This window comes from Pyrus communis, chromosome 4 (assembly GCF_041283825.1).
Source record: "Pyrus communis isolate YQ-2024b chromosome 4, ASM4128382v1, whole genome shotgun sequence".
NCBI lineage: Eukaryota > Viridiplantae > Streptophyta > Magnoliopsida > Rosales > Rosaceae > Pyrus > Pyrus communis.
The window spans coordinates 4,317,740-4,337,784 of NC_142568.1; the positions used below are offsets into that span (position 1 = coordinate 4,317,740).

Genomic DNA, 20,045 nt, shown 5'->3' on the forward strand with positions numbered 1-20,045 from the left:
TTCGGATTTGAGGTGGAGACGGGCTGAATTACATCGTGCCCACCCCGAGATAAGAGTCGAAGGTTTTGGAGGAGAATATAACCATACAAGGAAAATAAATCGGGTCGGATGATCGGGATTCCAATCCATATCATAATTTAACAGATTGAATATAGGACAATCGGACCCATATTCGACCCGTTTACAGGCCCAGATTGAACAGATTCAGTCCGCAGATTGAGAATAAAAGATTTTCTTTCTTTCTTCTTCCTTCTACATGAAAAATAAAATTAAATAAAAAAGAAATAGGAAAAAAGAGTTTTCTTCTTCTTCGTTTCGAGTGTGTCTGCGAGGGTGTTGGTGAAAAGCTAGGAGATGAAGCTGGGCTTTGAAGAATCGAAGGTGGTGTTTGGACTGCTGAGAGCAGAGCAGCGCCCGATCGAAGAGATCGTCTCTGAGTTCAACTCCATTTTCTCTCATGGCCGCCAATTCACTCCCTGCTTCTCTCTCTCCATTCTTTTACAGGTCTCTCTCTCTCTCTCTCTCTCTCTCTCTCTTTCTTTGGTGCCTGCTTTAGGACAAACATTGAGACGTGCCCAATTTCATTTCTTTACAAAATTAGAGGAAAAACCCTAAATCCCTTACTGTCAGGGCTGTGTTAGGGTTTATGAGCAATTGGACTTGGGTATCAATTATTGTTTTTTTTTTTTTTTTTTTTTAATAATTTGCATGTATGATTATGGATACCCAAGAGTGGAGACATCAATTGGATATCAACTGAATTTGTGTTTATGGTTTTATGTGTTAAAGATGTTGGCTTTTGTGTGGCATACTTTTTGTGATGTGGGATTCTAACAAGTTTGGTGCTATTCCCAGGACAAGAAGATGCTGAGCTCCACTCAGCGTTTGATTGCCTTCGCTATTCTTCAGCAGGCCTACTCATCACAGAAACCTTCTGCAAATCCGTTCCTTGATTTACTTATAAACGTAAGCATTGCGCTTTTTTCATTCAAGAATTGGTAATTCATTAGTCTTGGTTGCTTTGGTGTTCACAAAGGATGATTGGTATCTGATTGAGATCAGTTTCTTGTTTCTATTTGCTATTTATGTTGCAACATGTTGCAACCAAGATACGTAAAGTTGTAAGGAACTGCACTTTTTCTCCGAAAAGGCTCTTTTGAATATCAACCTCATCGCAATCTTGAACTTTATCACAACTAAGATATGAAACATGTCCAGAATTTACCTTAATGTATGCTATCTGCCTCATCATTTAAGACTCAGTCAAATTTTAAATTAGGAACTAAGCTGATTGTTGTTTCCTTTTGTTTTTCCCCAATGTGTACAACAGTTTTTTAATCTGTGTAATAGATCTAATGCTGATCTTTCACCTTTTTGATACTTGAATCACTTGAATTGTTGGGTTTATCGTATTCTTATAAATTAAATCACTCAACAAAAAAGAAATACTCTTATGATATATGTAAAAGAAAGGACTCAACTCAACTAAGACACTGGCAAGAACTGAATAAAATGGTTTGAAGGCCATAATTTCTAGATTTTTAGGTTTGATCTGATCACCTACATGGCCATTTAGTTCAATTTGGGGCAGATGACGCCTACAATCAGTTTCAGATTTCTATTGAAGAAATTACTAGATCACAGTAAACATAGAGAATGTAAGCATGGAAGTATGAAAACTTTGATGAGCTTGTGGTTTCAAATAATTTATCAATATTTTTCTTTATGGTTCTTCTACTTATGATTCTGTTACCAATTTGAAGCAATAGTTAAGCGACAGACCATTCTTTGAAATGACAGGAGGTTGAATCTATGCTTAACAGCTTATTTGGCACTTAAGTTGCTTTCTTGATACTATAGTACAATAACATCATAATCTGCTTTCTTATTAAAGAAACTGCATCATTTGTTAATGTGAGCTTTTTATAATTGGGTTGCAGGCTGCATGTGATGTCGAAGCCGAAAAGTATGAGAGGGCACTTGTTCTGCAGCTATTACAGCTGTTTGGCTCTGTTGGCTCTAGTGAAAGCAAAGAGGTTCTCCATTATTTTTTACCCTTTTGATTTGTTAAGCTGAATTACGTTGTTGATATAGTTCTACAAACTTTTGTTTTTCTGTTTGTACCTGTGACACAGAACTGCAAACGAACATGAATTTTTGAGTTTTCTTCTTTTCCCCTAGGAATGTTGCTAAATTAGCATTACAAATTTACAATGAATCCGACTAAGACTATGCCTGTTGGCCCAGGTCAAAGCATAAGGCCGTTTTGGTGCGAAGATATTGCAGATGGCATATAATGTTCAATAAAAAAAGATAAAGAAGTCAGGGTGTGAATCTATTGTGTATGTTTCAGTGTATTAAAGGCGTGAGGCGTGGGCGAGGCGTTCGAGGGATAGCCCGTCCTAGGTGTGAGGCGAAACCTCACGGGACCTAAATTTTTTAATATATGCATTAAGCGTACACATATATTATATTAAAAAAAAAAGATTATTAACCAATAATCACCCTGAGCATACACACATATATTATAAATATATGTACACACATATATAGACATATATTATATATATATATATATATATATATATATAGGATGAAAAGCACAATGAGCACACATATAACAATGCACGCTGACAGCACACACATCCATTATATTAAAGGGAGTTTTAACGAAAAGCCCATGGTACTGTTCACTTTAACGAAAAACCACATTTTTACACTTAAAAGTCAATCCTGGTACTATTCACTTTACCCTTTATTCTGTCCTGATCATTAAAACTCAAAGTTTTCAAGCCCTTTTCATTAGTTTTCCTTATATTAAAAATAAAAATCAGAAAAAAAGTCAAGAGAGACGATAGTGCTAGGAAGAGGTATGAGGCAGTTAAAACCCTACCCAAAATTTGGGTTTGGGAGTTAAAAGATAAAAAAAAAAAAAAAAAACCTAAAAGCCTTGAGGCGCGCCTTCTGCTGCCTAGGCGGCTCCGGCAAAGCCTTATGCCCACTCCCTCAAAACAGAGGCGGCAACCCTCAAGCCCAGCCTCAGAGGGCGCCTAGGCGCGCCCTGAGGCCTTTTAAAACATTGGTATGTATTAAGAGTCAATGCATTTGGATCTTAGAAAAACCTTTTAAGTTTTTTTAAGTCCTAATTTTAATGAGTCTTTTATTATTTTAAGGAAGCTTTCTAGTATTTTTTGGAGTCACTGAGTTCTATTTGAAGCTTATAAATAAGGCTATCTCTTGTAAAGCAAATCAAAATTTGGATGTCTGAAATTGAAGTTTTATCTTGCAGCTGTTGGCTCATCAAGTTTTGATAAAAAAACTCATCTTGTGTTGTTCCTATGTTGGTTATTGTTGTAAGATTATTTTCGCTCGTAGATTCTTCTCTCAAAATTACAAATTTTGTTAGATAGAGAACCTGAATTTCCTATATCCTACTAAGCATTCATACCAACTTTGCATTTTCTCAATAATTCCATCAGGAAAGAAAAACCCCATCAGGACACTTTGAGTTCTTGTTTATTATCTGCTCAAGTTTGTCATCCTTAGTTGCTTTTATATGCGGGATTGGTTGTTTTATTAGTTGTTGGCTTTGATATATTCGTGGTACATTTAAATGAAATGTTAGTAATAGATACTATTTTTACTACACCAAAGTGAACTGTAACCAGCGGCTTTGTTACTTTATTTAGTTACTGCCTCATCATCTTCTCTTGAATGCTTTTCTTGAAGATTATGTTTATCTGAAGGAGAATTGTCTGTTTCAGATTCTTAAAAAGTCTGCTGCAGAGTACATCAAAAGCTTTGATCCTTCAGTACATGTAAGTTATGTGACCTATGTATATTTTACTATTAAAAACACTCTCGCAGTTGGTAATCTTTCAAGTCTACACAGGATCCACACTGCATTCAGGGATATTGTTTAACAGTGTTGAGAAACATTCTTAGTCTATGGCTATAATAGATATTTTTCAATTGTCCTCACTGTCAGGCATTTCCGCAACATGAACAGTTGCAGCAGCAGTATGCCGATAAAGTCCATCCAGAACGATTTATTTCTCCATTCAAGGATGCTTCCATCAGAAATGTGGTTGCAGACCCTGATGTTCCTCGTGGTTGTGATGTTAACTCATTAGAGTACGACCCTGAACAATAGATAGTTTTTTTGTGTGTCTTCTTTGCCTTCTCCATATGACATTAAGAATCATGGTCTAGGTTTGATATACAAACTGGAGCAAAACCTAAAATTGGATCTGGAGATAGAGACGAGACGGTGCTTGGCTTGCTATCCAATTTAACGCTGGAAGGGTTAGGTCCTCACTGGAACAGGCCTATTCCACCTAGGCTCCCAGTTCAGAATGATGAAGTAAGACATAAGGGTATATTTATTGATTATTTTTAGGGCTTACTTGTTTACTTGATTTCACTTGTCAAACATGTTTCAGCTAGTGTGGCTTAACCCTGTGGACAATCATGAACTTTTATGGGATGATGGAATGTGTATTGATACTAGTAGAGGGGCAGCTGTCAGGGACTTGATTGCAAAAGCTTTAAAGGGACCACTTGCGCCTGCACAACAAGAGGTGCCGACATGTATATACTTTATACCCTTCATATATTTGATGTATCTTAAGCAATATGATATTAAAAATGTATTTATACTTCTGTGTATCAGTCCTATGTTGATTGAATGAATCTTTTCATATCATTTAGTTAAGTCATATGCTATGCGTCTAGCATTTGATTGATGTGGGTCCTAGGATTTAGTGTATGAACCATTGTCGGGTTGGTCTTTTCATGGTTCTGGTACATGCATGAATCAAATAGTATAATATAATGAGAATGGGGCTGTACTTTGCACTAGAAAGCAAAGAGAGAAAGAGGGGGGGGGGGGAATAATACCGATGAACCATCTCTGCCCATTCCGAGCCCATTCTAGTTGGTTTGGAATGCTGAGGTACCTTATTTTCAACGGAAATAACCTTTTTATCGAGGCAAGGTTGAATTGGGTACTCAGAACAAAACGCTGAACTTGAAAGTAGGCCCTTCCTGTTTGGACCCCAAGGTTTATATGTATAGATCAACTAGAGCTGAATTAGTGTTAGGATTATGGAGTTTTGGAGTCAATTATAAATGATACATTGAAGTATCTTTGAATTTAGCCTTATTTCTAAATTTAGTGTTATCTGGGGAAATTTATGTGGCTGGGGTATAGACTATAGTCCAGTTTGTAGTGGCACTTGGACATGTCTGCTAAAGTGGCCCTATGGTCTCATTCTCCGTCCCCAAAATAATATAATTGATAAAATAAATTATTAACGATAGAGGGTTCTTGATGGCTTCATTTTAACTGAGAAATTCATGTTATTTGATTTTATACCTTACGTCAATCATCTTGAAGGAACAAATGACCTAATGCTTTGCCTTTCTCTGTCCAGAAAGTCTTGTTGGAGCTGGCAAATGACCCGAAACTTGTATATCACTGTGGGCTGACACCAAGAAAGCTACCGGTAAGCGTTGTCACATAAATCTCAGTCAACAACATTAGTATGATTTAATCTAATACCTGTATAATTCCTGCATTATTGTTTTCAGGAATTGGTGGAAAATAATCCCCTTATTGCAGTTGAAGTCCTCGCCAAGCTCATAAAACTCCCTGAAATTGCAGAGTATGTCTTCAGTTTCTCTGATTACTTTGTGTGTCTAATTCTACAGAGAATACGAGATTATTTTTTATTCCTGTACCTATTTTCTTTTGTAAACTTTTAAGCCTGTTAACTTCCTCATTTTTAAGGTTTTTATGCTTTGTAAAAATTTTGTTTGTGGCCACAGATACTTTACAGTGCTTGTCAATATGGACATGAGTCTGCACTCAATGGAAGTGGTGAACAGGCTTACTACAGCAGTTGGACTTCCTTCCGAGTTCATACACTTGTACATAGCAAATTGTATATCATCTTGTGAGAACATCAAGGTACTTGCTCACACCTTGCCTCTGGACTGTGGTTATAAGTATTCTAAGATTCAAAGGCACAGTTCAAGTCTTGATGCAAACAGTTGAATTGTAATGAGTTTCAGATAGTTTTTTCCTTTAATGGTTCCATGCTATAATACTAATTGGGAGATAAGTAAAAGTGGTAGATTTTTGTTAGGAGAAGAAATTTTGAATAGGCTGGCTAGATTCGTTAAGGATGTGCATTGTGGTACGTTATTAGGAGGTTTTCCCACTCTGGTTCAGTGGCTTCTTTTGGTGAGTCAGTGCAGTGGCCTTAGGGTTTAGGGTTTAGGAAGAAGATTTGTGTGCGTGACGCATTCTTCAATGCCAACCATGCCATGTCAGCAATTGCCATATAATTGGATAAAGGTTTGTCAATGGAAGGAACAGAGTATAAACACAAGGATGATGCTTAGGATGGGTTGAGGCGTTCTGAAGTTGAAGGATGCGAATGAGGAGACTAAATTTGAGTGATAATAAGATTTTCTTTCTGTCTTGTTTAAGCGTTCATGCATCTATGTTTTTTTATTTGATCATGCAATACATTTCTTACCTTGTGCATTGCTTCAAATACATATGTTTAGGAGCTATAACGTTTATTTTATGATGAGGTTTAGAAGCTATGTAGTGAAATATTTAAGGCTAGGGTTTGATTGAAAAAATAATTTAAGAGCCTGCTTGAACATGGGAAATTTGTCGCTCTTTCTTTAAAATCCTGCTTCCCCCTATTCTCCGTTCATGATGTTCAAATGAGGGATTATCTATTTAAGGTTCTTTTAGGGCCCTGCATTTTTTGGAAAGTTATGTAAAAGAACATGCTAGTGTTTGCTGATTGAACTGAGTAATATAGGTTCGTTAGGGTTCCTTAGTTGAAGGCGGGAAGGGACATGTGCATTCTCTTTTATTCTACTTTAGTGTAAACTATTACTTGTTAAAGTCGTTGTGGTTTTATTTGGTTTTCCCAAACCCTCCCATAAAGTAAAGCTGTGAAGTTGTCAAATTGTGTGTGTAGCATTATGCATGCTTCACGAGCTCAAAATGAGCTGTCTGTTTTGATTATAATTCTTTCTTCCTCCCTCACTCGCTGTCAGAAGGTATTAGATGATAGTTTTTGTTTGTTGGTACCAAACTCTTATTTTGTAAGTTCCTTAAGCAGTTTTGAATATTTTACTCTCAGGATAAATACATGCAGAACAGACTTGTGAGACTTGTTTGCGTGTTTCTTCAGAGCCTTATCCGAAGCAAAATTATCAATGGTCAGTGTCACTCTCTACTTGCAATTCAATGTTATATTGGTCATTTGATTTTGTTTGAACTCGCATGCTTGATGTAGAAACAGTCAATCAATGGGATTCTAACTACATTTGTTGTATCAACAGTTGAAGTAACAGTTTTTAATCTCAACGTTACGTTGCTTACTTTTATTGATGGCCGTCTTTGCAGTTAAGGATCTTTTCATCGAAGTCCAAGCTTTTTGCATAGAGTTCTCACGGATTAGGGAAGCAGCGGCACTATTTAGGCTCCTAAAGTCCTTGGAATGATTACGCTGTTTATTTCTTCGCAAGATTGTTACTCTTGTATGATGGGCAATTATTTTTTTCTGTATGTTTGGCCTATTTTTCTCTCAGCTTGTAGATTGATTTTAGAGGTCATTTAATGAAATTTTCTCTTCATGCTGTATGTTGTATGATTTTAAAGGTCATTAAAACAGTGTAATGTTATATAGACGCACAAAATTAACGCACTCAAAATTAGAGATTGTTTCAATTTTGTAAGTCTTAAGTAAATTTTTGTCCTGCATGTTGGGCAGCAATGACTTGGTAATCAAAGGCATTAACATGGGGGAAAAATAAAAATTATAGCTTTTGCAGATGACAGTATGTATTGTTAATTTTGGGAAATGATAATCGCTTGTCCTTTCTCTCCTTACACATGTCCATGTTTAATTTAGTCAGCTTATTTTGTTTGGTTTATTCAATTTGATTGTCAGAAATGAGGGGAGGACTTACATGACATGGGGTTTATTGTCACGTGATTTTGTGTCAATGAAATAAAAACATGGACAAAAACTCACATTCTTCAATTTATTAACATGGGACATTATATGAGCCTGTGGCATGTGTGTCATTGTCGAAAACCATGAGTAATATCACGTGTATCATGAAATTTCTCTTACTAATATTCAATTCAATGCTTTTTCCCTTCATTTTCCCTTTTTCCTTTTAACATAAAGAACTAGATTTTCGTATCGGGAAATTTATCTTCCTAATATTAATAGGTTTTGATTACGAATTATACCTTCCATTGCAGTTTTTAATCATTTAGATTCAAAATTTAGTCCCTAATTTCATAAATGATAATTTTTAAATGTCATTAGTACTACGATCATGTAGTATTTTTTTTTCTTTGTGAATAAAAGGTCTTAGCTCGAATTTTGTAGATGACAAATTTGAGACCAGTTATTTCCTCACCCTATTGTAAAAATATCATTTGTACTAATAATAAATTAAAAATTCTAATTATAAGCCCAATCGCTGCGTATTTAGGGTTTTCAAATAATGGGAATATCACCCAAAAAAAACTTTATTGGACCATTTTGTCGAGCACCTAGTAGGCATCTGCCAATTCCTGTCAACATATGCTGAAAGTTTATGCCAATTTATGTCGACAACTACTATTATTTGTAGAGACTTGTCGAGAGTGGATACATGATATTGTAGAATGATGTTGAAGGATGCCAAGGCTTTCAACTAAAGTATTTCAGACAAGAGAAAAGGAATACAAATATGATAGAAGAAAGTAGAAGAAGTAGGAGGAGGAAGTTGTTATTTAGTTTGCCTTTAAGTGTTTATAGGTGTCAAACACAATTTACAAAACAAATATATATGGAGCTTTTGAAGTTGTTGGGGTCCAGGACAACCAACGATCCTATGCTAGCTCTGTCACTGATCACTTGAGTAGACTGAAATGGCATATCTTTGCGAAAATGGATGTAAGGTCATCTCTTCTGGCTGGACATTCCACCCGTTATGCGCGGATGTGCATCGTCTTCTTGGTATTCTTTTATGATCCAAGTTGGAACTGAAATCAGAGTTGTCATACATTGCCAGAATTGGTTGACAAATTATAGAAGATGAGAGAAATTGAAATGGAAGCATATGAAGTAGTGAGATATGGAACTCAATGCACACTATCTATTCACACGTGAAGTTGAAGATAAGAGATGTCATGTCGAGAGAAACCTAATAAAAAATTTAGAGAGTTTCTTACGAATTAACACGTTTCACTTGCAAATCATATTAATAAAATGATTAAGATTCAATCATAATAAAAATATCACGTCAAGAAAAATCTGTTCAGAAATCTCAAAAGTTGCTCACGAACTGTCGGATGTCACTCGAAAAAACATATTTGAGAAATGCTAAAGATTCAATCATGACAAGGTGCCGCGCAGAGCAAAATCTTATCTGAGATCTTTGCTACATGGTTCATTAAAGGCTAAAAATGACACGGGCCACGTTTAGCCCTCAACCATAGGAGATGGCTTAAGGACGGTCAAAACAAAGGTAGTCAGTTTAGCCACTTGCTGGTGCCTGGTTAAGCAATCCGAATGAAGTTCCACATTCAAAGGACCACGTCTATTTTTTGCTTTACGAATCTGGTTTTTTTATTTTATTTTTCATTCTATGCATTTCTGGTTTTGCCTTATTTTTATTATATATATATAAATAGCTGATCATTATTTGTTGTCTTTTAAAATACTTCAGAGTATTTTATATTCTGAGTGTTTTAACCGTTAGATCTTTGTTTAAAAATACAAAATTTAAAATTCAACGGTTAAAACACCCGGAGTACCAGATACTCGGAGAGAGCACTCCAAAAGTTTTTGGTATAATACCATAACAAACTTTGTTTATAAAGCAAGCTTAAAGTATCCAACAAGGTGGAACTTTATTCATTCATATTACATAACCTCACCAACTGAAGGTACAGAACCCCACTAATCCTTGGGCAAACGAAAGCCAAGTGCACTGATTCCTAACAAGCATCATACATTAACTGATACTTTTAATTATTTTATACTAAATCCATGCCAAGCAACTAAACATAAACAAGCAATAATATTAATCAACATGTAATTAAATTAGTGTCCTCCTAAGTGAGCTGAATGTCCGACTGATATGCAGCCCCAGCCTTCCAATCAGCAGGGATGACTTTGTTTGCCTGCACCCATTTCACCTCTGCACTGCCACTCACTTGGAACCTCAAGCTAAGGGACCCCATTGGTGGGGTTGGAAGGTCCCACACTGCTCCATATGCTCTCCTCATTGGCCTCCATTGCTGGCAATCCTCCTGCCCCAACAAAAGAAAAAAATATTTTTAGTCAGACCAGTAATGTTACACAAATCACATTTACGAAATATTAATAACATGGTAACTTGGTAAGTTGTATTTGAAATATTGAGTTGGAGTTGAATTTTCACCTGCCAAACCTCAACAGCTGTTATGTCATTTATCCCAGCAACATTCTGAATGACTATGGCAAGGTAATGAGGATATTTACTGTGTTCATGGACTTTGAACACAATGTTGTAACCAGAAAACTTGCAAGGGATCCTTCTGTATTCGATTTCAACGACACCGGAAGCAAATAATACCGCAGACGAAGCTGGATTGGTTGCCAACTTTGCATAAGCTCTTGCGCTGAAGATAAAGTCAGTTCTGTCGCCTTCGCCGTAGTCCGTCACCACCGCAGTTACCCCATCACTGCTGCAATGCTGAGGGACCTTGCACCTCACCTGATGAAACCACACTCAGTATTAACTACAGTATACTTAATTAAGTTAATTATCATTACGATTAATTTAAAAAAGCCGGCCCGGCATGATTACTTGTCTATGCTTGCTTAGTGCTAATCAATATGAGTATTACTGTTCTTTTCGTCACATAGTAAACTATTGAAAACTTTGAGGAAGTGGATGTACCTGGTAGCATGCACCACAGCCAGTTCCGTTCCTCCACAGCCTAGAAACTGCGGTTACTTGACCGTCGTTGATCTTTCTTCCATATTCTCCAAACCCACAAGCTCCAGCTGCATCAGTAATATACCACTGTGAATATACATATACCATAATCAAATATACTTACGTGCATGGAAATATTATTTTGTCACACTATCTGATGACTTAACGTGGTTATGTTACCGGACTGTAAATCTAAACTTTTATAATATTGAAGTTATCTAGAATGTAAATATCCTTACGTGGTCAACATGTTTCTGGTAATGCAAGTTTGGTAGAGAATGTTACCCTACTATACATTTAATAGTTTTCTTTTGCATGATAAGCTAACATGTTATTTTCGCACGCTATCAATCAAAATCACATGTTAAAAAATAGTTCTACTTGATCAATGCTTTTGATTAACAGTCTAGCAACAAAACTGTCATGCACACGCACAAATATATTATGAACGTAAACATCGATTAGTAAGACAGCTACACATACTTGGGGTCCCGTAGCAGTCTGGGCTACCATAGTAGGTTGCTCTAGAGGAAACAAATGCGTCTTGAGAGGTACATAGTGCAGGTAACAGTACCATGATACAAAGAAACCAAGTTATGTGCTTAAGGAAAAACTCCATGTCTCTGTGTGACAAAGTTTTTCCTAGACGATGCAAGGAAGTTAATTATCGCAAAGTAAGACGATAATCAGATAGATTAAGCAAATGAGTTTAGGAGGGTTGTGAGAGCAAAGGTATCTTAGTCCCAATATTTATAGTCGAGGCAGGGGGGAGGGTGCATGCTGAGGTGGTACATACCTTTTCTTCCACTTTGGGAATACAGGGTGCAAAAGAAAAAGGAAAGCTCTGGAGTTTTGGATTAGATTGATAACGTGTACTTACACGTTGGACCTCCGATTTTTTTTAATTTTTTTTTGAGTGAAACGATAGCGTTAGTAAGTTAAATGTTAGATTAGCCACTGACAGGGTTCAAACCCATACCGTCATGTAAGGACACAACACCCTTCCATCACTGTGATAAAGAACCACTTGCGTTGAACCTCCGATGTTGATCCATTTGATGGGCAGAACTGAATAGGTTAAGTCTGAGTCTAGTCTCGTCTCACCTAGTCTCAATAATTTGAAAGAAATTACTGTCTCTAATAGTGGGATAGTTGTCAAATGAAAACTCTTGTCTTATCATTATTAAATTCATCAAAAAGACTATCAATTTTAAATGGGATGTATGAAAACATGTTACTATGTGTTAGTGGAGGGAATATTATATAATTCACAAATAGCTGAGCTGAACATTTTCGCTTGTTCCTTGAATGTGCAGGTTTAATTAAGTTAGGGTGTTCTTAAACCATCATTACATTTGGGACCATTCTCTGTCTATTCCTCCCTAGTTGTGTAGGTTGGACGAAAACCAATACTTTTGTACCTTGTGTACAAATTATTACTAATAACAATGAGACATTTAATAGCATGATTGATCATACTATATGGTTGTAATTAATCGCGTTATGAGAGAGAGAATTTACGATCGATGACGGTTAAGTTTTCCTAGAGATAAAAACCAAAGCCTCCAAAAAGGGGATGATGACCATTTCTAGTTTTTTTAGTAACAATGAACGAGTCTCTTGGGGCGACGTAGTATGAGCTCTGCTTTGTTTTCAACACAAATCACCTATGTTTTGCTCTTCCCTCCTTCCAATGCTTCCAAGAATGCTTGCTCCAAAATTTTCTGTTTTCTCTAGTTTTATATCTAATCTATGGCCGATTAGAAAGACTTCAGTGTGACTTGCCCGTTTATTTTTTGCCAACATTGTCTGGTGATGACTCCTAGTCACTATTACACGACTCTTTTCCGCTAATATGAGCAATTGGATCATTGGAGATCGACTGTTCTTCGTACCCTTCCTTTGTTCTATAGGTTCTCAGATCATTGCTAGATGTGGTGAGTTCAATGGTAGCGCGACTTCAATTCGTATGGATGGCTATGAATTAGGGTTGTGGATTAATTTAGGATTTTGGTTGTTTTGAGTTATGGTCTTTTAGTTGTTAGTTTAGTCACTTGGTACGGGTCATTTGTTACGTGAGTTAATTTGATGGAAATGGTTTTCAATTGGAAACTGGTAGATGATCCTTGAGAAATTTAATTGGTGTTTTGAGTCAAATACCAAGGGCTATGGGATATAAACAAGTGGACTAATTGAAACCCACCAAAGCCATCGTCGGGTTTGGTTGTAACGCACTGACATGCCGACTGAGTGAGTAGGTCTATCAGATTCAGACTCACTCGGAGTGACTAAAAACCAAGGCATTAACCTCTAATGCCGTGTCAAAGTTTAAGATTAAAGGATGAGCACTTATAATTTCCCTAGCTAATTGGGTTTAAGATTTTGACACGTTTGGCTTTAACCAACCAAAACAAGAGAAATTTATTTGAGAAAGTTAAAGAATGGAGAACTTCGACATGTTTAACTTTTAAAACAATCAGGAAGATCCTCGTCAGATCCTCCAATCACATCCATTCATTGTACATCGTACGGTCAAAAATCATTATAAATTTTTTATTTAAAATTAAATATAAACAGTACTTGACAAAAATTGACCGCACGATATACGATAAACAGATGTAATTGAAGGATCCCCGAAATCCCACAAAGAGGATCTGGCGAGGATTGTCTCTCTTAAAATAGGTCTACCCTTCTCCGCGTTCCGTCAATCGGAGAGGGAGAGTGATGTAATGACTAAACCTAGGATAAGTTTCGAGTTCGATTTCTCTTGATTTGACAAAGAAAAGTAATAGTACTAACAAAAGTTGAGGTGAGGGGAAGCAAGGGCTCATGAGGTCCAATTAGAGTAGGCTTCCTGTCCAAATCCCAAATGGGGGTGGGGGGGGTAGGTGAATCGTCATCCTTTGCCCTCCACCTGCCTTGTTCCAACTTCCAAGCACACCATTTCTCTGTGCTGAGTTCGTAAGCACTTGGGACGTGTGTTTAAATTCTGTAATACGAGATTAGTGACTAATCATTTCCTTCATTATCTTAACCACTATCACAAACATTCTTACCTTCAAATGTGATCCTGCTGGTGTTTCCTCTTCTTCAAGATTGTACTAGACGCACCACATGTGCCAAACGCAGATGATTAATTACCAAATTAACAAAAAATCAGCAAACACCAAGTGTACATTAAAAGTCAAAAGCAAAACACTTGCTTTCTTTTCAACTGTTTTACACAGATGGTTCTTTGTGCTTGATACAAGTTTAGGCTATGTATTATGCATTGCTTTGCTGGAAAATATTTGTGTTACCACTTGGAAGCTGGATGCCCAGTTTTTCCCGTGCATGGTGTGACTCTGGCCCGAGCATTCTCCACGACAATCACCACATAAACTTCAATCTGAAATCACAAAGTTTGCATGCACATCGCGCAATGAGGCATCACAATCGTCACAAATTTGAAGTTTAACTCCACTACCATTCTTTCAACAACAATTTAGAACATGTACAAAACTTACTTAATTTGGATCAACATAGTGCGTTGATACTAACTAGTCTTTGATTAAAGTATTTAGCATTTGCAGCATAGACACACCTTCTGCTGTTTTGACCTCAGCACAAGCACTTTTTTAATTAGCACTATAGGCAAAGCATATTCTCTGATCTAAGCTTGTTGATCCAGCACTAATAATAAAAAATTACATAACTACGGACAAGAAGACAGACTTCACGAACCCAGTAATAACACACTTGTTTCAACTACAATGATGCAAACTTTCCAAACACGTATTAAATAATTTGTTCTTAATGATTATACCGTGGTTCTAGGAGGGAGTTCCAACTCAAAGAAAGTGACTCACCATAAAATGGGCTAAAAAAATGACATCACTTGCATAAATGGGGCAACCACTTAGAGCAAATCATGGAAGAGAATCAGTAGACACAATCCACTGAGTATGTGTACGGTTAATATCACCAAATCTTCTACTTTCTCACCTCTTTCTTACACTTGTAAATTGGGTTGAAAAGGAAAGGCGAAAGGGTGATGTTTGTCGAAGACAAAACCAAAATTACAAACAATACAACATACCATCCACCAAAACCTCATTAGTCATCTTCACTCCCAAATTTACCAATCAACCAACGAAAAAAAGGACAGCACCTCTGCCAAGTGTCTACTTACTGAATCTTATGGAGAAATAGTGGTAAAGGTGGTATGGCCATGAAAAGAACAAGCAATTACTTCGCAAATCCAGAACCAACTTGTCCTCATACTAGAGCAATGGAATGGTTGAGAATTAAAACTGGGAGAGATTGTGCGCAGTGAAATTTTGAAAAGGCATATAAATGATACCAGAGAGAAATTTCCTAGTCAACAGAAAGTAAAGATCCAAAAACCCTAGTTACTCTTCCATACTAGGCTTTTCAGATTATTGTGGCCATCATACCATAGCATATGAGGGGACTAAATAAGCTAAAACGAAGTACAATGTCGATGTTATGGCATGATGTTCCATGGTACTACCCAAGAACATGGAGTTTTCCAAACTCACCAGGGGTTGGTGTGGATGAGGGAAAGGGGAGTGCTTTATTAAATAACCAGAACTTTACACGTAAAAAGTCAAACCTAGTTGTTCCAAATGAGCCAATCACAACCCGACTAATCATCGTCCAGGAGATGTCAAAATTATTGAACAGAAAAGAAGCACAAGTAATCACAAGCAGAGTAAATCAGTCCAGAAAGCTTAGGACAATCGCTGACTACAGTACACACTTAAACATTGATATTCACTCCAAAATTAGCATATGGTAAATTTCATGTAATAAGCAACAGAAATGAGTCATCCCATAACGTACAATCTGAAAGTATCTTCTTATTGCCCTGTACCTGAATATTCCTTCTGATAAGAATTCCAAGTCTTCCTACGGAATAAGTTGTGCTTTTTTAAGGTCTGAGACAACTCCCCTGTCTTCGGTACTCCTTTCATTGTACAGTACCTGGAAATTAATTTGAAATGAGTGACATATGTTTGGTATGAGTTAGACAAAAATGTATTAACTCTTTCTATTTGAAATACCTTGTCAATGATGCCATAGTCAACTGCCTCACTTGGACTAAAATATTTCGGACGCCTAATGTCTGCTTCAATTTGCTCAGTTGGCTTTCCCACATGCTTTGCGAAGAGTTTAACCTAAAACATAAATCAGACAATAAAACACTGAGTTGATAGGTCACCTAAAGCACTTCTTTTGTTGGTATGAAGTTATGAATGTCAATTTCTACGCTCCAATGCAAAGTTCTATACAATTAGTCACTTCTATACTCACCAAACATACCACAATTAGTCATTTCTGTACTCACAGCACATACTACATCATGCTCCAAGAATAATATTTTATAAAGTTCATTTTGAAAGGAAAAAGGGGGTTCTCCATGTAGAAGATTGTGTTAGTTCTTTCGTCTTTTGATTGATAGATTTGTTTCAGCTCTTTGTTTCATCCCCCCATGTCAATTTCTTCTTTCAGGTGTGTGCAGTGTCTAACACTGGAATGGACACGACTCGCGTGGGACATAGAAAAATACATATTTTGGATATTGTGTTGTGTCCTTCGATTTTATTGACCATTTGCTTTTGGATACAGCTGGGACACGGTTAGGACACAGCTTGTAATTATTTCAAAACTACATAGGTCAAATCGAAATGTGTAAAACTATAGTGTCAAATTATAGTATTTAAACGATATGTTAAACAGTTAAAGGCCCAAACATCTCCCTATTCTCTCTCTCTATTTGAAAACCATACGGGGACCTAGCGCTTTTTACTTTGTTGCAGAACTAGAGGAGAAAGCCTGAGAAAGCTCCTAGAACTGAATGAGAAGATAAGATTACCTTCTATTCTATGTAATTTTAAATCTATTGTCTTTTTTTAGTGTCATTTATTATATTTAAGCTATATTATTGTTAATTTATGATTATTATTATTTTAATTACTGTGTTTTTGGCCATATCCAAGTCCACATTTTTGGAAATCATCCCGGGAACCCATGTCCGTTGAACATAGATCAGGACTGTGAAGTAGATGCTGAAATTAATTGAGTCTTTATTTTTTCTTCTTTTCGTTTACATTCCCATGAATTATTACACCTGAGCTATATTTTGAACTTGTACAGAGAGTTAAGTTAATTCCTGGTATAATATATATACTCCAAAAATCAATCCACATCCCAGATAGAAAACATATCCACCTGCTACACAAAAGAGAAAAATGGAAGAATAGAAATGAAATGAGCTAAAGGAAAAATCTCTCCCATTCTTTGAAACTTTTGAATAACCATAAACATCTAACCAGCATTCAAACTAGTCAACGTGAACAGAGTGAAGGATGGCAACAAATATGTTTGTGACTACTAATCTTACCAACTCGTCTTTAACGTTCCTCACTTCCTTTCTTGCAAGTTCAATATCTGTTGCTTGACCTTGAAACCTTGCAATCGGCTACAGATAGATAAACAAAGAAGAGAAAAGTTCAGGTAAGAACTTAATACATGTATAAGTTCCACTTAACCAGACAAAAAAGTACAAATCCCAGCCTTCCAACAAAAATTAAGAAACACATTAGATAATACACCATCATGAAGCTCAACAAATTACTGATAAAGATCAAACCTGCTTCATCATGATTGTTGATGAGGGTAAAGCAGAACGGTTTCCCTTTGCACCAGCAGCCAAAAGTAAGGCAGCTTCTCCCCAAGCATTACCAACACAAAGAGTAAATATAGGTGGCTTGACATACCTGCAGTGAATAGAAATTAAGTTCGACCATTAGGGCAAAAATTCAGATCACCTCTTAAATTCAGTGAATACAAACTAGAACTGATCAACACGATAAGATAATTAAATGCATTACATAACAGAAGAACATAAAGATGGATAACCTCATGACATCATATATTGCAAAAGCCTCTGTTTCATAACCCAACTTCTCCCCACCCTGAAGAATACAAGATAAGAATCATATAAAATGAAAAACAAACAAGGTGCCATTTTTGAACAATCTTCATTGTTCACAGTAAATGCGGCAAGAAGCGTAATATGAGAATTGCTAAATAATTAAGAAGCAAGCACCCTTGTTTCGGTCAAAGTATCTAGCGGAAGAAAAAAGGCTTACAGCTCAAGAAAGAAAGAATTATCTATCTCCTAAGCCAACTACTGCCAAATTGATTAAACAGCATAGTTACCGTAAAAGAACTTGAATTACACTTACAGTTACAACTATGAAAGAAGTCATGCAAAAGCAACCCAAAATTATAAAGGATAAGAGAAGAACAAAAGTGTAGTTACAAATTATACAGTATTTAACTACAGTTCTTTCTAAAAATTATTGGATGATAATACTGCTGCCACCAATGAAGACATTACTATACAATCTCACAACCACCATAATCCCATCACAAACCTTCTCCTTTGCAACCACCATAAGTTGGCATCACCTATGATCATATCAGAACTACCATTTTAATACATCGGAAGTTTGCAACAATCCCATTAACCCTGCCACAACTAACTCCAGCACCAACACCAACATCTAAGCAACCGCTGACGTGAAATCTATCAGTACTACTACCAAACTCCAACACAAGTTATTTCCTGTCTTTATAATACACTCTCCAATTACTACCAACTGATGAACTGACCGATAATAAGAGAAAAACATGGACATCCCTACAAAAGTGACAACGGAGGTGATGTCACTTTGTCACACTACGCTCCCCAAATCTACCTTTTCACTATCAACGAACATTGAACCCCTCGTCTTGTACCTATCCCTAGTATCAAGAGTTAACAATTAAAGTGTGGGTGTTCATTATTGACTTCGGGTGTTCTTCGAAGATGCCAATGTGTGAAACAAGTAGGCATTAGACCTAAAGCTAGCTGAAAATAAACGAAAGAGTCTCGAGTGCTGACCTTGGTTGTTCCTGTGGAATTAATGTACAAGTAAATGGGCTTCGTATCGTCTTCGTACTGAAGGTAGAGAAATTCGGCAAGTATCAACTCCGTCACCGAAGGAACAAGTGACATGCCCAAGTACACTATTCGGTTTTTGTACAGATATGATGCCAGGTCCGGAGGCGGCTGCTCCCATGCACTTCCTCTTTGAAATGGAATAACCTAAACACACAAATTTCAATTCGATTCGAAATTCAAACTTCATTACACAATAATTGAAACCAACATGACCCATAATCTCAAATTCCATCCAGATAAATTTCAATTGAGCTGAATTTTTACTTATAAATCGAAAAAATCAGTAGAAAAGAATACACAAGGTGAGAGTAAAATGCGGGAAGGTAATTTGGGGGAGTACCATGGTGACGACGCCGCGTGTGGGTTTGGAGCCACGAGACGACGCCGGATTGAGGAATGAAGGGCGGAGCTTGTGGCCGGAGAAGTCGGAGGAGAGGCTGTTGCCGGCGAAGGGAGAGAGGAAGCTGGTGGAGAGGGAGGCTCTGGGAGGGGAATGAGACGATGTCAGATGGGGGCGGGTAGTGTTCAGGGCTCGGAGAGTGGTGGGCGTTGCTAACATGCGCGTGTGGAGCGCGAAGCAGGAAGCCGTGGTTGCCACCTCCATTGATGAGTTTCGAACGGTGGTTAACTGGAGAACGCAGTAGCCAAATGGACGGAGATATCGAAATCAAATAAAAGTGGGCTCTTTTCATTTTTGGGCCATAAAATATTTAGTCCATGATATAGGACATTCCAGCCCAATATGTCCTTTCGTTCAAACTTTTTTTTTTTTTGTTTTTGTAAAACATATATTTTCACTGAAAGGTGGAATAATTGAACGCATCATTCACGATGTCTAAACTTAAAATTTCTCATTTACCTAAAACTTTTTACTTACACATAAAAAATAAAAATAAAAAAGTTGAAGGGAAAAAACAAGAACGAGAAATGGTAAAAGTCCAATCGTTTTGCTATAATTATCATGAAGATGTCAATGACTAGAGTTACCTAAAACCATGATTAATATTAGGCCAAG

The 20,045-nt window shown here is 36.8% G+C and overlaps 3 protein-coding genes across 3 annotated transcripts; 1 reads left to right on the forward strand and 2 right to left on the reverse strand.

Annotated features, from left to right (window-relative positions):
- Nucleotides 1-79: 79 nt before the first annotated feature.
- On the forward strand, nucleotides 80-7,664 carry LOC137723464 (uncharacterized). Its single transcript, XM_068462660.2, has 12 exons — nucleotides 80-504; nucleotides 856-966; nucleotides 1,941-2,036; nucleotides 3,765-3,818; nucleotides 3,989-4,134; nucleotides 4,213-4,363; nucleotides 4,443-4,580; nucleotides 5,436-5,507; nucleotides 5,593-5,666; nucleotides 5,830-5,971; nucleotides 7,170-7,248; nucleotides 7,436-7,664. The coding sequence occupies exons 1-12, from the start codon at nucleotides 355-357 to the stop codon at nucleotides 7,531-7,533; spliced, it is 1,311 nt and encodes a 436-aa protein (XP_068318761.1). The 5' UTR covers nucleotides 80-354; the 3' UTR covers nucleotides 7,534-7,664.
- Nucleotides 7,665-9,859: 2,195 nt separating this feature from the next.
- On the reverse strand, nucleotides 9,860-11,744 carry EXLB1 (expansin-like B1). Its single transcript, XM_068460787.2, has 4 exons — nucleotides 11,500-11,744; nucleotides 10,978-11,084; nucleotides 10,477-10,791; nucleotides 9,860-10,345 (listed from the first exon to the last, which is right to left on the reverse strand). Exons 1-4 carry the CDS (start codon nucleotides 11,633-11,635, stop codon nucleotides 10,148-10,150), a joined length of 756 nt encoding a protein of 251 aa, XP_068316888.2. The 5' UTR covers nucleotides 11,636-11,744; the 3' UTR covers nucleotides 9,860-10,147.
- A 2,389-nt stretch (nucleotides 11,745-14,133) lies between these two features.
- Nucleotides 14,134-19,675, reverse strand: LOC137723320 (ATP-dependent Clp protease proteolytic subunit-related protein 4, chloroplastic). Its single transcript, XM_068462483.2, has 8 exons — nucleotides 19,371-19,675; nucleotides 18,971-19,174; nucleotides 17,941-17,996; nucleotides 17,672-17,798; nucleotides 17,423-17,500; nucleotides 16,083-16,196; nucleotides 15,893-16,002; nucleotides 14,134-14,404 (listed from the first exon to the last, which is right to left on the reverse strand). The coding sequence occupies exons 1-7, from the start codon at nucleotides 19,632-19,634 to the stop codon at nucleotides 15,928-15,930; spliced, it is 918 nt and encodes a 305-aa protein (XP_068318584.2). The 5' UTR covers nucleotides 19,635-19,675; the 3' UTR covers nucleotides 14,134-14,404; nucleotides 15,893-15,927.
- Nucleotides 19,676-20,045: the final 370 nt, after the last annotated feature.